General features: G+C 44.2%; 1 protein-coding gene across 16 annotated transcripts in view; it reads left to right on the top strand.

Moving 5' to 3' along the window:
• Positions 1-14,471, top strand: part of eya1 (EYA transcriptional coactivator and phosphatase 1) — a 63,135-nt gene that overhangs the window by 29,680 nt on the left and 18,984 nt on the right. For 5 of the 16 annotated variants that reach the window (XM_058626464.1, XM_058626481.1, XM_058626449.1 and 2 more), the window contains 10 exons: positions 589-716; positions 1,399-1,464; positions 2,623-2,700; positions 4,604-4,670; positions 4,945-5,090; positions 5,922-6,059; positions 10,619-10,701; positions 11,961-12,150; positions 12,729-12,871; positions 13,667-13,750. In XM_058626464.1, coding sequence (XP_058482447.1) covers positions 593-716; positions 1,399-1,464; positions 2,623-2,700; positions 4,604-4,670; positions 4,945-5,090; positions 5,922-6,059; positions 10,619-10,701; positions 11,961-12,150; positions 12,729-12,871; positions 13,667-13,750 — 1,119 coding nt within the window. In that variant the 5' untranslated portion in view covers positions 589-592. The remainder of the gene's footprint in view (positions 1-588; positions 717-1,398; positions 1,465-2,622; positions 2,701-4,603; positions 4,671-4,944; positions 5,091-5,921; positions 6,060-10,618; positions 10,702-11,960; positions 12,151-12,728; positions 12,872-13,666; positions 13,751-14,471) is intronic. The other 11 variants (XM_058626569.1, XM_058626497.1, XM_058626512.1 and 8 more) reach the window with 11 other exon arrangements.

Genomic DNA, 14,471 nt, shown 5'->3' with positions numbered 1-14,471 from the left:
CACAGACACAATTAAGGCGCTTGCCAGAGCAAACACATGCCTCATGAGCTTCTCATCTGCCCATCACTGAGGCATAGGCTCTTATAATCAAGCAGAGTGCTGCACTTTTTAACAGGCACATTAACCGTTGCCTCAGACCAGCAAACATCTGTTAACATTCTTCGATACCGTACAAAACCATATACACTTAAGGCCATTTTTTTTTGACTCCAACACACACCAGAGTAAACTGAGAGTAAACGTCTGACACTCGCTGTTTTATTCTTGTCAAAATGTTTACAGTTCATCTGGTACTTTTTTATTTATTTAATTATATCATTTTAATTTAAATGAAAACATCACATTGCAGTACGATTTTTTTTTTTATTGTTAATGCAAATGTGTTACATTTTATATATATATAATATGATTTGCACTGTAGCTATGATATTGTGCTCTGATCGCTTTGTATTCACCTAAATCTGGACGAGTGTGTTGTGTGCATATTTTGTAAACAGCGTTGCGTGTCTGAGCCGAGTGTCTTACCTGAAACCATAGCGATATGTGTAATTTGATTTGGTGTGTGTGTGTGTGTGTGTGTGCTGTCAGGTCTATGGAAATGCAGGATCTAGCCAGTCCTCACAGCCGAGTAAGTGGAAGCAGTGAATCTCCTAATGGTCCCAACCTCGACAACTCACACATCAATAACAATTCCATGACACCCAATGGCACTGAAGGTAAGTGTGCCGTGCGACGTCTCTTTTCCTCATATTTTCTTTTTTCTCTCTCTCAGTCTTTCTCTGCTTTTACGATGTAAAGAAAACTCGAGAATCGAGGTAGAAGCTGTACTGTAACATGTAAAGTGAAAACAGTGTTTCGCAGGATTTATTTTTAATATAGCCGGATAAATCAGCTCATTCTTAAAATAGCTCAAGAAATTGAGGCTAGTATTTTTTCCATAAAATAGACATAAGAGTGCAGAGAATTTTCAGATTAAACAGTATGGAGTAAAACAATACTTTTTTTGCAGTTTTGAATATAAACAATTTTCCCTCCTAGTGCCTCTAGTAGTTGTTTTCCAGCGACCCTTAGCTGTTTATTTAAGCAACTATGTAATTATTCAAAACCTACAGCATGGAAATGACACAGATTTGCATGAGGTCGCTGTCGTGCATTCACTAGTTATTTAGCCAGGTGCTTTAAATCTGAGCCTTTGTTTAGTAAAGCAGCCCGAGACCAACGAGTCATTACATTTACATTGCATCCTGCACTGTCACGTAATCTCACAGTTGGTCAGTTTTTCTTTTGTTTATTTTTATTTTATTATTTATTTATTTTTTTTGTATATTGATGACACAGGGTTCAGTAGGCATGGAGCCGACTGTCATGTGTCCCTTTCCCATTCTTTCTTTCCCATAGGTGATAACATCACAATGCTTACCACTGCAGACTGGTTGTTAGGTTCTAACTCACAGTCCGCTGCAGGTTTGTCTACTTTTCAGTGACACAATGAAAGGACAATACTTGGTGTTTTCCCCCCCAACACTCTCACCTGAGAGCAAGAATGAACAGAGCCTTTTGTATTTTACATTTTTTTTTTTTAAAACCTCTCATGACACTCAAAGAATTCCCCCCCCCCAAAAAAGAAATATAAAATATTCCACTTATTCACCTCAACTATTGTGCCTTTCATTCAGAAACTCTTTGGTATTTGCTGTAAATGTCGTGGTTTTTCAGTTTCAAGCATGGTTTGACACGACTGGAGTTTGTGTCCGTTGTTAATGAACGTTCCCGATGACAAAGTCGCACATTTTGCTTTCATTTCAACCCAACACGGTGGTTCTTGTGTGTGTCATTGTGTGAGCTGTGAGTGTGTGCCAGTGAATGCATGCACCCTCCCGACTATTTTTCATCAGTGTGTTGTTCAGAAAGAGGCGCTCGTCGTCCACACATGTAAAACATGACAGCGGATGGCTTCTTCAACCATCAGGGACTCCACCGAGAATGACTCCCTTGCCCACATTGTACATTTTTATGCCAAAAAAAAAGAACAAAAAAGAAAAAAACCTCCACTCCTGCCTGCCTGTAGTGAAATGGATTGATTTCAAAGATTCCTGGGCTGTCAGATAGCTGTGAAATTGTCTTTACAGATCTATCACTGGGCTGCACAATGGAGTCGAGGTCAAACGGCGTTTGCTACACTCTTAAAAAGATTTTATACATCGTATATTTCCTTGACGTTTCAATTGCACTAACTCTTAACACACATCCACAGAAGGGGTGTTTTATTTCACTCTACATTTAAATGCCTCGGTTGAACATCACTAAATAAAAGTGATGAATATAAGATTGTTTTTTTTTTGTAATTCGGATTCGATCTGATTTATTTTGTTATAATAATATATAATTAAAGCTCACTCAGGTGATAAAGAAAAACACTGTTGAAAAGTTGTTTGACTAAATCATCCCACGTCTGAATTTGTTTTTATTTTGCATTGAAAACATTTTTTTTTTTCATTCATCTCCAAAGCATAATTTTGATGTTTATTGACATTAATCTCATCTTTTTTTTTTTTTTGCACTTTTTCCACACATTTATTCACAACATCATTTGGTGACAATGTGGCTCCTTTTTGTTTGCAGTTAAAACCGAGCCAATGAGCAGCAGTGAAATCGTCACCTCAGTAGCAGACACTTCTCTAGACAGCTTCTCAGGATCAGGTGAGAAGGGAGCACTGTTTTGTCCACACACACACACACACACACACACACACACACACACACACACACAGCTGCAGAACTGATTAGTGAGAGATGAGCCGAGAGATAGGCAACTGATAAGCCGGGCCTCAGGAAGTGTCCCTGCAGCTAAAACGCCAATATAGCACATGGGTCTGTGTGTGTGTGTGTGTGTGTGTGTGTGTGTGTGTGTGTGTGTGTGTGTGTGTTGAAGAACAGGACACTCTACCTTTCCTTTGTCAGCACACATATATATGCTGTGCTTGCTCGTGTGTGTGTGTGTGTGTGTGTGTGTGTGTGTGTGTGTGTGTGAGAGAGAGAGCGTGAGTGAGAGTGTGTGTGTGTGTGTGTGTGTTAACGCTGCTGGTTCCCATGCCACTGAGGACTGAATTATGACCTGTAATGTACCAAGCCTGTCTGTCTAGTGGAGTGACATGGCGTCCCAGTGGCCCTCGTTCTCCACGGGCTGTTACCCTATCGCCCTGTCAGAGCCGGGGTTTTGACACCCTCCTCTCAGCACGGGAACATCAGTCACACACACACACACTCTCTGACTTTAAATAAACTCTTTTACTATAATGATAAAATAAATAATCACTGATTTTTTTTTATCAGTTTTCTAGGTATTTTTAATAGCGGCGTGTTCAATCGTGCGTAGGATTATCTTGCCGCTAATTGTCCTGTTTTTGCTCGAGCTGTTTAACCAAGCACCTGATACTTTAACACTAGTAGCGCATAAATCACCAGTACGACTTTTGACTGTGACAGTATTAATGAAATTTCGTAATCTTACACCCGCCCTGTCCTCCTCGGAAGGGGGGGGAAACCCAGGGCTCCGTACAGAAGCGCACGTATTTGTCCAGCGGCAGGTGTTGCTGATGTGGGAAAAAAGTGTTCAATATTAATAACGTGTGTGAGGGGTTACAGCGTACAGTTACATACAGTGAGCGCCCCCCCCCCCCCCCCCCCCCCACAACCAAATCCCCATATTTTACATGTCATGGCCAATTAGACAGATGTTTCAAAACGGTGCCACTCAGCTGCACTGACATTCAAATTGTTCTGGCTTTTTATTTAACTGTGAATTATTACTATTAGCTATTATTGTATTTACTTTTAATTTACTGGTATTTATGTATTCATAATTTATTCTCTTTGTTTATGTTTTTACCAAACATTAAATGTTTTTTGTTTGACAACCATCTACAGACATGTATAATATTTGAAATAATTGCACTTTTTAATTACAAGCATACACCTTGTAGGTGAAGTCCAGCAGACTCAGGTTTTCTTTATTTCTCAATTCATTTCTGATTTTTTCTAAAACTCCCCCAATGTGTGTTTTATGCCTCGTTCTACAAATTCCAAAAAAAAAACCCTCTGTGAGTTATTTCGTGGCGTAACTTTCACAAGTGAACAGCCCCGTGGAACCACACGGTCGTACGTCTAATGAGGGAATGATTATGCAGTAGCACTCATTACCTGCAATCAGTGATGTCACTTCCAATGTGGTTGTGGCTTGAAAAGCCCAAGGCAACAGAAGCCACTGGCTGAGACTGAGTCAAGCAACCCTGTGTGTGTGTGTGTGTGTGTGTGTGTGTGTGTGTGTGTTTACACCAGCAGTCGCCATAGCAGCCCCACAAGTATCTCAGAGATACGGCAGGTCAGCAGAAATAAACCTGATGTTCTTACCTGATTATTTTTACTTCATTATTGCTCTCCGGGTTTTCGCCCTTTTAAATAAGGTTAGTGAAATAAATAGAGAAACGCAATGTAATTACCGTTTCCTTGGAATCCCCGAGTTCTGTTGGCAAAAGATAATATTTGCCTTAATTCTTCGTGTTTAAATATGTGCTTGCCTCTTTTTCTCTTTGCCTCTCCTCAGCTATTGGAAGCAGTGGCTTCAGCCCAAGACAAACTCACCAGTTCTCTCCACAGATTTATCCTTCCAAGTAAGACTTCTTTAATTTTTGCTTCAGAAAATAAGCAGCATCCGACTTCTTCTCGGGGTCTTTAATTAGATCCTCCTGCTCGATTGAGGAGCTTCTCGGGCCAGCTTTTGTCTGCAAAAATGTCCTTTTGTCAATTATTGTTCTTTCGCTGTGTATAATGTGAGCTGTGCGACGCGCTCTGTCGTCTCACAGCGTGCCTTATTGTTTAGAGGGAGGCAGCGCGGAGTTTATCTTTCCCCTCTCACTCTTGCCTTTTGTTTCTTTTCTCAAATAGCAGAACATATCCGCATATTCTTCCTACCCCTTCATCCCAAAATATGGCTGCATATGGGCAGACGCAGTACACCACAGGAATGCAGCAGGCCGCAGCTTATGCGAGCTACCCCCAGCCTGGCCAGCCGTATGGCATCCCAGCTTATGGTAAGATTCCTCAAACACAACTCATAGCCTCCTCCTTCTCTTGCCAAAGAAGCCCCGCTCACACTGTTATTGTTCTGTGAACCCGGTGCATGCGTAAGACGGAGAATTTGTGCAACTAAATATTTTTCCTTCCTAAGGTCCACATGTGAGGCCTTGCCTCTTGACAAACCCGTGTTCCCACAGCATCTCACAGAGGAGATGCTGAGGTCTTGTTTAGTGCCTGCATGTTCTCCTCCGCTGCGACGAGAGGGAATTTGCTCGTCAAGCTTTTTCCGATAGATGTGAAAGATTAGCCTCAGATACAAATCTGAAAACAAAAACTAGAGAATGTAGGCTTTATTTGTCTAAAAGTCTTTGGAGTGTTTTGACCCTGAAAGACTCCGCAATATGCGGAAGAATTTCCACTGTTTGTTTGAACGGAGCCCTGAAACCTGCCGCTCCGCAGAGACTGCGTTGTGACCGATTCGCTGTTTAACTCGGGGGAAAAACAAGCCAAACGTTTTATTACCCGTGCGTCTTCTCACTGACGCTCACATGATTATAATGATTGCACCATTAAATCAAACACAATCCAAATATACTGTATGGTTTTTTTTGTACAGTTTCGCTGGCTACTCCTGTGTGGCATGACAGTGCGAGATAGGATTTCTAAACAAGTAATGCTAATAAAAGTCTTTAATCAGATCACCAGTGCTCAGCCGCTGTGATTAGTGCGTTTGTACTCGCAGACAGAGGCCTTGGCTGTGCCTCTGCAGTGTCCAGTGTAATTTAAAACTTTGTGTTGATTGTTGTCTGTGCATCAAACCGATCTGGTGTCACTAACTGATTTAGGTCCATTGTGGGCAGGCATAAAGACAGAGGGGGGTCTGAGCCAGTCCCAGTCCCCGGGACAGACGGGCTTCCTCGGCTATGGCTCTGGATTCACCACGCCACAGACAGGGCAGGCCCCCTACAGCTACCAGATGCAGGGTGAGGACATCTTTATGATACTGTTGTCTTTTGTCTCTGTGCATGCCCATAAGTCATTCTGGGTGTTTGTGTGTGGTGTCAAAATGTAGCCAAAAATGATCTGGACTGAAATGATTTAAATAAAAAAAAAGCAGATTTTGATTCACCGCTCATCTAAAAATACTTTGCTTTGCTCGGAATCTGTTTTTTTTCTCCCTGTTTTTGTTTTTTTGTTGTTTTTTTTTACTCTCTGCGCATCTATTTTTGTCCTTTCAACCTCATCGTCAAATGACTCATCTATTCTGTCCTGGCTCTCTCTCCTGATTGCATTGTCTGCCATGTGTTCCGTCAGTTTAGTCCAGATGAAGTTTGCTCTCCTCCTCCTCCTCCTTCAGAAAAGATGAGAGGATATACTGTAGGTCTTCTGTCCCCGAGCTTGCAGAGCCAGGCTGATTCACAACACAGCCCTCGCTGTCGTCCCGGAAAATAGCTGCATCTCAGAAGTCGTTATGTGCGGCCGCAACTGCTGCCTGCTTCTCCTCTCCTCTTAAAAGAATCAACACAGATGGAAAAATGGCAGGCGCTTATAGGCACCAGCCGTGTCCCCACTCCCCAGCCTTTGTTTTTTCTCTCCCTGTGATCATATTTGTATTTGTTTAAGAGCTGAGACCATCGAGATTTATGGCCCTGAAAACGATAAAAATGAGTTGCTGCGCCTGCACTCCCCCTCTTGTGCTCTTGCTGCCCAGTCTTTCAGCTAGTTTAAGTGCAGATCAGGCCTCCTGCCATGTAACGTTTCTATTTTTCTCTTTGCATCGGTTAAAAACAAACAACAAAAAAAAAAAAAAAAAAACGCCGCGCCGCTGACGGCACCTGCACCGGGCAAGTACAGTTAGTGAACGGCGAGTGAGGTCGTTCTGCTCTCTCCTGTAATATCCAGTGTGTGACAGCAGAAACATCTCCACATGTTGCTGAAAATCCTCCAAAGCATCGCACAATAAATAACGCCAGCTCAGCAGCAGATGTGGCACGGGGAAGCCTCTTTTCCACGCCTCTTAACCAAATACAGCCGGCCACAACCAGAGTTTTGCAGCATGCATCAGAGCCCCTGAAAAAGGGAGAGGCAGAGAGAGGGAGAGAGGGAGAGAGAGAGAAAGGCAACAGGAGACGAAGCATGTGCAGCAGAATGTACACTGCTCTCCTGCCTTTAGTGGTTTAACTCACGATGACAGTATTATGTGCCCATTCATCTTTTAAGTATTATGCTCTTACTCTTGTCTTTATCTCTCCCTCATTCTACCTCCGACTCTCCCTCTCTCTCTCTCTCTCTCTCCTGCTATCTCTGGCCATCACTTGCCCCACGTAGCTTTAAGTGCGTTAGTAATTGACAGCCATGTTAGATGACAGATTGACCACTATCCTGGCTCTGGCCTTCCTAACTGTGGCTCTGGCCCTCTGCCACGCCATCATCATTACTCCTTCTCGCCTATTGATTTGCCCGGGCGAGGTGCCTCAGGCCTGGGTGTCCCAACCGAAAAAAGTCTTTTTCCACATCTGATACTCCTCCTCCTCCTCCTCCTCCTCCTCCTTGTCTGCGTCCCTGCCACCAGCCTGTAGCCAGCTGTCAAGGCGATGGATGATTAGATTAATGTTTTTGCTGCAAGCTTTCGTGTCCAATGCCATGGAGCTTTGTGTGGGTGCTAAAGTTGTGGCACCGAATCACAAAAGGGACCCGACTCCTCAGTCATCGCAATTTAGAGGAATGCATGGGAGGCGTCTCAGAGAAGGTTCTAAACTATCAGAGATAGTATGAGATGGTGAGACTGAGCAGATGCTAATTAGGTGAATAATTGGATTCCAGGATTTTGCCCCAGTGGCAGTTACAAGCTGAAGAAGCCAGAGCCTTGGTTGCGTTCTTTAAAAGGAGAGCCCCATCTGGACTTGATCGCCTATTCCCAAGTGGGGCATACAAACTTCTGCTACAAATATTGTGCAATGATGATAGACATAGCCCACGGCGAGGGGACTGATCAAGCAAAGCAAATGGACTTCCAATTGTGGAGCCAGAAGGCAGGAGGGAATGGGGAGAGGAGGGAGGGGGGATGCTGTCTGGTCTTGAGTGAGTGAACTAACTGGAGCAGGACAGGGGGAGGGAGAGAAAACATGGCCCCCCGGGAAACCAAGACTCTTCTGCCCCCCCCCCCCCACCACCATAACCTGCACCACCACTTCTCATTCTCACTATGCTTGCAGGGGTCCCCTCGGCTTTTATGTGGCTCCCTGTTCAACCCTCAAACCCCAGCAGTGAGAGCTTTTATGACTGTTTGAACTGTGCATTAGGCTAATTTGTTGTCCTTCACAGCATTACCGCTCCTTCTCTCTGTCTTTTTTTGTTCTGGTGGACTTTTGGAGAATGCAGAAGTTTTAAAACCCCCCCCCACCACCACCACCACCACCACCCCGCAGGCCTTGAAATATCAAACAAAACAACAAAGAGAGAGAAAGAGAGGGAGAGGAGTTCTGAGGCCAGAGTGAAAGGCATGGTAAAAATCTGCTGTGCGTGTTATTGCTGGAACCAGAGAGCGAGAAACTGGACAAATAATTAGTGGATCCGGGTAATCTGTGGAGCCTGGGATATGTTTGTTTCTCTGTTTCAGCCACAGTGCCGCGTAGATAACTGACAGGGCGAAAAACGCTACACCACCGCGTCTTCTTCCTTTCTGTGCTCTCCTCCATACGCTTCCCTTCATGACCCCCTCGCTCCCATTTTCCCTCAACGGTCCCCCCCCCCCCGTGTTCTCAAAGCTGCTTCACGTTTGTCACGGTGTGGGAGGGCCCTCCTGATGGGGCCAATGACTGGAGGATGAAAGGAACTCACTCTGTTTGTCTCTGGGAACAAAGGTGTAATTACGCCCCCGTTTAGGAGCTGCAGATTTATCTCCTGCTTCATTTTCACTGAAGCGATGGCACCGTTTTTGTGGCTGCAGGAGATTTCGCTGTGGCGATGAGTGAAGAAGCAGCTTAAATAGTGCTACAGTAGCACTGATTAATGTCCCCAGTGGGTGCATGGAGGAGTTTCATGACTTATTGTGTATAGAAATGAGTAGTAGAGCCCAGGGGTCGTATATGTAAAGCTTGTAAGTGCTGCTATGACACAGATCTTTATTTAAATGTAGTATTTGTAATGACTCAAGCGTCTAATATGAAAATCAACAGCTCTCTAAAACTTTTATGTTATTAAAGTTAAGTAGGTGCCATGTTTATACTTGTTGCTTGTCGCCAGGCTACAGTGCGCATCAAATCAAGCGCTTCCGGCTCAGCTAAAGCCTGATCTCCTTGTTATAAACAGTGTTCGTGGCCACAGGCAAAAGAACTTGCTCATCTTTTGCGTCTTTAATTTGGGACTCACAGTCATTCAGTGGCCTCAAACTTCAAATAACCTTGGAGCCACTGAGCATCTAGTCTGGCCAGTTAGGGGACCAGTCAAGTGGGAAATAAACTTTTTAACTTCACATTAAGTGGTGGGCCAAATTAAATCGAGTGTAGGGCCCTATGTGGCCCGTGGGCCGCAAGTTTGAGACCTCTGATGTAATTTTTGCCGCCAGGGGTCTCTCCATTGAAATCATAACAAAAATACCTAGTTTAAATTGTGGGAAGCAGCGTGGGATCATGGGAATTGTTGATCTGCCGCCGAAGGTCTCAAGCTTTTATGAGGAGAAGCAAATGGCAAGTTCCATCGGGGGTTATTTGTCCTGGAATCTATAGCAGAGACAAGAGTAAAGAGGACAGTGTCATTAAAAGGTGACAGCCCAGGTGGATGAGCACTGAAGAGAGAAGTCATGCCCCTGAGGGCCTCTGTGACTACTGTTATGCATATAATTGTCATTATGTTAAGTCATTAGATGCTATCAACCCCCTGTGAATGACTTCATTTCCCTGGAGCATCATTATTTGAGTAAGCCTAAAGAGGAGCATAAACACTCACATCGGAGTTGTGGCGAATCTTCCACTCTCTCCTCGACTCAAACCATTACCCCCTTTTTTTCTTTTTTTTCCACGCCCACTTCCCCCAACGCCACCCGCTCCGATAGCTCGCACACAACAGCCACTTGTGTGTGAGCTCGGGCGGCTTTGGGAGCAGGTTCTGTCCGTCCCTCACCCTTTCCTGTCCTCCCCTGTCTGTCATCAGGCCTGATCCAATCACTGATAACAAAGGAAGAGGAGAAAGATAAGGTCACCCTTGGTAGCTCCCTCAGGCCTCCCCTCTGTTCACCTCTGCCCCCCCCCCCTTCCTGTCACTGCTTTGTTCTGCAGAACCACAGTGTAAAATGCTATTTACACTGGTCAGAAGTCCAGCATTCACTCCTGGTTTAAATGAGTGTACAATGCAAGTTGGTTGGAATCTTAATTTGATGTGCATTCATTGTCTGACTGTGGTGAACCTTACTTTTAACAACTTTGGAAAGCGTTAGATTAGTGGGTTCAAAAATCCTGGATGTACCTGCTACTTTTAGAGTAAAAAAGGCTTTAATCATTGACATAATGTTGCATTAAACCTCTCTTATTTTTGTCCTTTTAAGGTGGAACTTTCACAACAACGTCAGGACTGTACGCGGGAAACAACTCCCTGACAAACTCAAATGGATTCAACAGCACACAACAGGTAGCCGTGCACTTCTTTCTCTTTGTTCTGTTCCTCTGATCTGGTATCATTCCGCAGCTCACGGTTCAAATGCGTCTCAATCGCAGGCCTCTTTTTTTTCCCCAGCTTGAAAATCTATATGAAACATGCAAACTCAATATGTTACATTTCATCCGTGACACGTTCAAACATAAATCTCTCGAAATGTCAAGCGCTTTGTACGCGGGATCATCGACTCTACCTTCTGCCAACACGTATGCATTATGCCACAGAGGAAAGGGTTTAAGAATAAAAAAGATTATTGTCCAGATGGAGGACAGAGCAGACATGTGTTTGCATTTAGGTTTTGGAATCTGCACTGTAAAGTAGCAACACTGGTGCAGGGCATATCTCCCATTACGATGCCAATTCTCTTACTTCTCCTCCCCTCACTCTTTTCTCTCCTCTCTCTGCCTCGGTCTTTTTCACCAAAATGTTTTAACAAATGTTTTCTCCAATCATTCTGGCTGCAGAGGCTTCATAGTTTGTTCATTCGTCCATTTGGAATGGAATGAACGAGTAGATTCAACCACATTCATGGTTGAATTGATAACATGTCTTTTTTTTTTAAGGTAAAAGGTCAAGGTCACTAACCACATGTCTGTCCCGTTATATGAGGAATGCCTGCAGGGAATTTCATTACATCTGGCACATTAATGTCCACTTAGACTCAAAGGTGAACTGATTACAGTTTCTGGGTCAGAGATCAAGGTCGATGTGATATGACGATATAATACAGTTAATAACTTTGAATTATTAAGTCTCTACAAGACGTTTTAAGGCCTTCTGTCAAATATCAAATCTTCATAGTGACATCTGAAGGTTAGGCTGCCGATGAGGAAGATAAAATACATTTATTGCTGAACAAATGTCTAAAATGACATAAAAAAAACACAGCAAATAGGAACTCATTCCGTGTACCTGACCTTGTTTTAAGGTTTTCATTGAGTTTACCGATGGTTTGTGTGGCCGGAGCCATTCTCCCTTGTTTGCATGTCACGTATATATCAAGTGTCAGAAGCATATGTAAAGCATGGATAAGAAGGGAAGACGAGGAAGGGGGCAGAAATGTCACATCACAGGCGTCAAACGGCTGTAAAACAAATACAGTGTGGACAGAGATGGATGTACACTGCATTCTCACTGCTCAGAGGGACTCTAGTTCTCATCTCGCTTCATCTCTATCCATGTAAACTATACCTTCCCTCCCCCCCCGCCCCCATATCTGTCTTTCTCCACAGGATTACCCGAGTTATCCAGCCTTCGGCCAGGGCCAGTACGCTCAGTATTACAACAGTTCGCCCTACACTTCCCCTTACATGACAAGTAACAACACCAGTCCGAGCACACCGTCCACCACCACCACCACCTACACCCTCCAGGAACCACCGACCGCCGTCACGAGCCAGGCCCTCACAGACAACTCAGCAGGTATGACATGTCTTTGTTCAAACTTATAAAAAAAAAATATATGCAATACACAGTGTACTGGAGCAAAGCTCAGAAAAGATTCAGACTGAGAGCCGATACAAGAGTTTCCAATAATTTCTTGTGACATTAATGCATCATCTGGCAGCCGAGTGTCTTCATAACTCACTCAAACCTTAATGATTGCAATTGAAATTGTCGTCCATCAAGCCCGAGTGCACCAGCCTTGAACCAAACATAATTTCATACACACTCATCCAATTTAAATAAAGTACATCTTTGCTTCTTTTCTTTTTTTTCTTCCTACTTGACATATCCTCTGTTACCCCCCCCCTTTATTAAATCAGCATGGCGAGCAATAGGTTTTACAGTGTGTTCTGCAACTGATTCATGATGTTTGCTACCTGCTTAATCCCTAAATAATCTCCCGTGCAGGAAGCCGCCTGTCCCGCATCGAGACAAATTGTGCCTCAAACATATTTTGCTAAAAGCAAAACAATAACTCGGCCCGCACCCCCCCCCCCCCCCCCACCAGTACTCTCTTTTTATACTCTCCTTCTTCCTCCTTCTCTTTCTTCCAGCAGAGTACAGTACCATCCACAGTCCATCAACCCCCATTAAAGATTCAGATTCGGATCGATTGCGCCGGGCCTCGGATGGAAAGTCACGTGGCCGGGGAAGAAGGAACAACAACCCATCACCGCCTCCCGACTCTGACCTTGAGGTAGGGTGAGCCCGCTGCCGTGGCGACAGACTGCCTCGCCCTGTCTGAGGCACACGGACACTAATCTACTTACTATATGGGCTGCCACACCAGGTTTAACACTTGACGGGCATTAATACTTAAAGATTTGATTCCCTAACTCTATTTGCATTATTAATGCATCGTGGAATATATGACTTCACTAAACATCTTTTATTAAGCTCTCATATATATCCCTTGTAAATAATATAATAGGGCGTGTGAATGCGTGAGTGAAGTGAATAATATATATATATATATATATATTGTGTTCATCAAAGATTGCAACAGTAGCTAACCCGTGACTAACCGCGTTCCCGCCGCACCGCGAGCTGTTAAACGCTCGTGCCGGTGAGCATATGTCACAGTGAACTCCCGGTAATTCAGACGGGCTCTTCATTAATATGATATGAATTAGAACAAGGTTAATGGCACCCCATTATATTGCTGACATCATGGTATGTTAACATATCCAGTTAATTAGTTTGTCGCTATTGATTACTCTAATGTAAAGGGCAAAGGCCGGAAAGCATGTGGCGGGGTGAGAGGGGGCGGGGTAGGGGGGGTGGTGGGCCAGTGTTGTGGTGACCAACACAAGCAAATGGATCTCTGGGTCCCTGTGGCGCACAAATACACGCTCCTGGCCTATTGACCAGGAGGATCACCTTGCAGTCCTACAGAGTGCACCATTGATTTTGCCTCTTTTCTCTCTGTTTTTCTTTGTTTCTGCAACCCCCCCCCCCCCCCCCCCCACCACCACCACCACCATCTCTCCAGCGAGTTTTCATCTGGGACCTGGATGAAACCATCATCGTTTTCCATTCCTTGCTCACGGGTTCTTATGCCAACAGATACGGACGGGTGAGTGACATCAGACTGTGGCAGCAGCCGTTTATCAGCAAGAACACGAACATATCAATAAGGAGATGAACAAAAAAAAAATTGAGGGGGGGTGGGGGGGGGGGGGGCTATTGAGAGGAGGTTGGATTTCACTGTGCCTCGAGGCCTTGAGAGGAGCGAGCAGAACTCGGTGTACAGATAATTATTTCTTTTTTAATAGGTCCAACAAGGCTTGACAAATATTTGAGTGCTCTTTGCAGCTGTTGGATTTACGCATGGCTGCTCGGGGCTCGGCTGTAGGGGCTCACAACAGTTGCACTCGGGGTGTCTATTGACACGTCTTAAGTGTTCCTTTCTCCTTCAGAAATGCCACATTGTTAGTTTAATTAAGTGCTCCTCAATCCATCCCTTTCAGACAGGGATCTCCCTGGAGAGCTTGGCAAGAGAGCGAGAGAGAGAGAGAGTGTAATTCAGCACAGATATATAAGTGTGTGTGTACATATGTAAAACTGAGGGTCTGCTCTGTCCCATGTCCCTGTGAAGTTTGCTTCTCTGGGCTTTGCTGTTTGTTGTTCCATGTAAATTGCTTCGCTAAATTTAAACCCTCCAAACAAACAATTTGGGAAATACGGCAGAATGATATTCTCATGGTTCTGTTGAGGTCATAGGTTCTATATAGATTACTTAAAGCGTCATTGTCTCATGATTTTCCCATTTGGATAAAGTACACAAAAACTATGAA

This window comes from Solea solea, chromosome 1 (assembly GCF_958295425.1).
Source record: "Solea solea chromosome 1, fSolSol10.1, whole genome shotgun sequence".
Taxonomy (NCBI): Eukaryota; Metazoa; Chordata; class Actinopteri; order Pleuronectiformes; family Soleidae; genus Solea; species Solea solea.
Note: the sequence above shows the minus strand (reverse complement) of the source record. Positions and strands in the feature narration are given on the sequence as shown.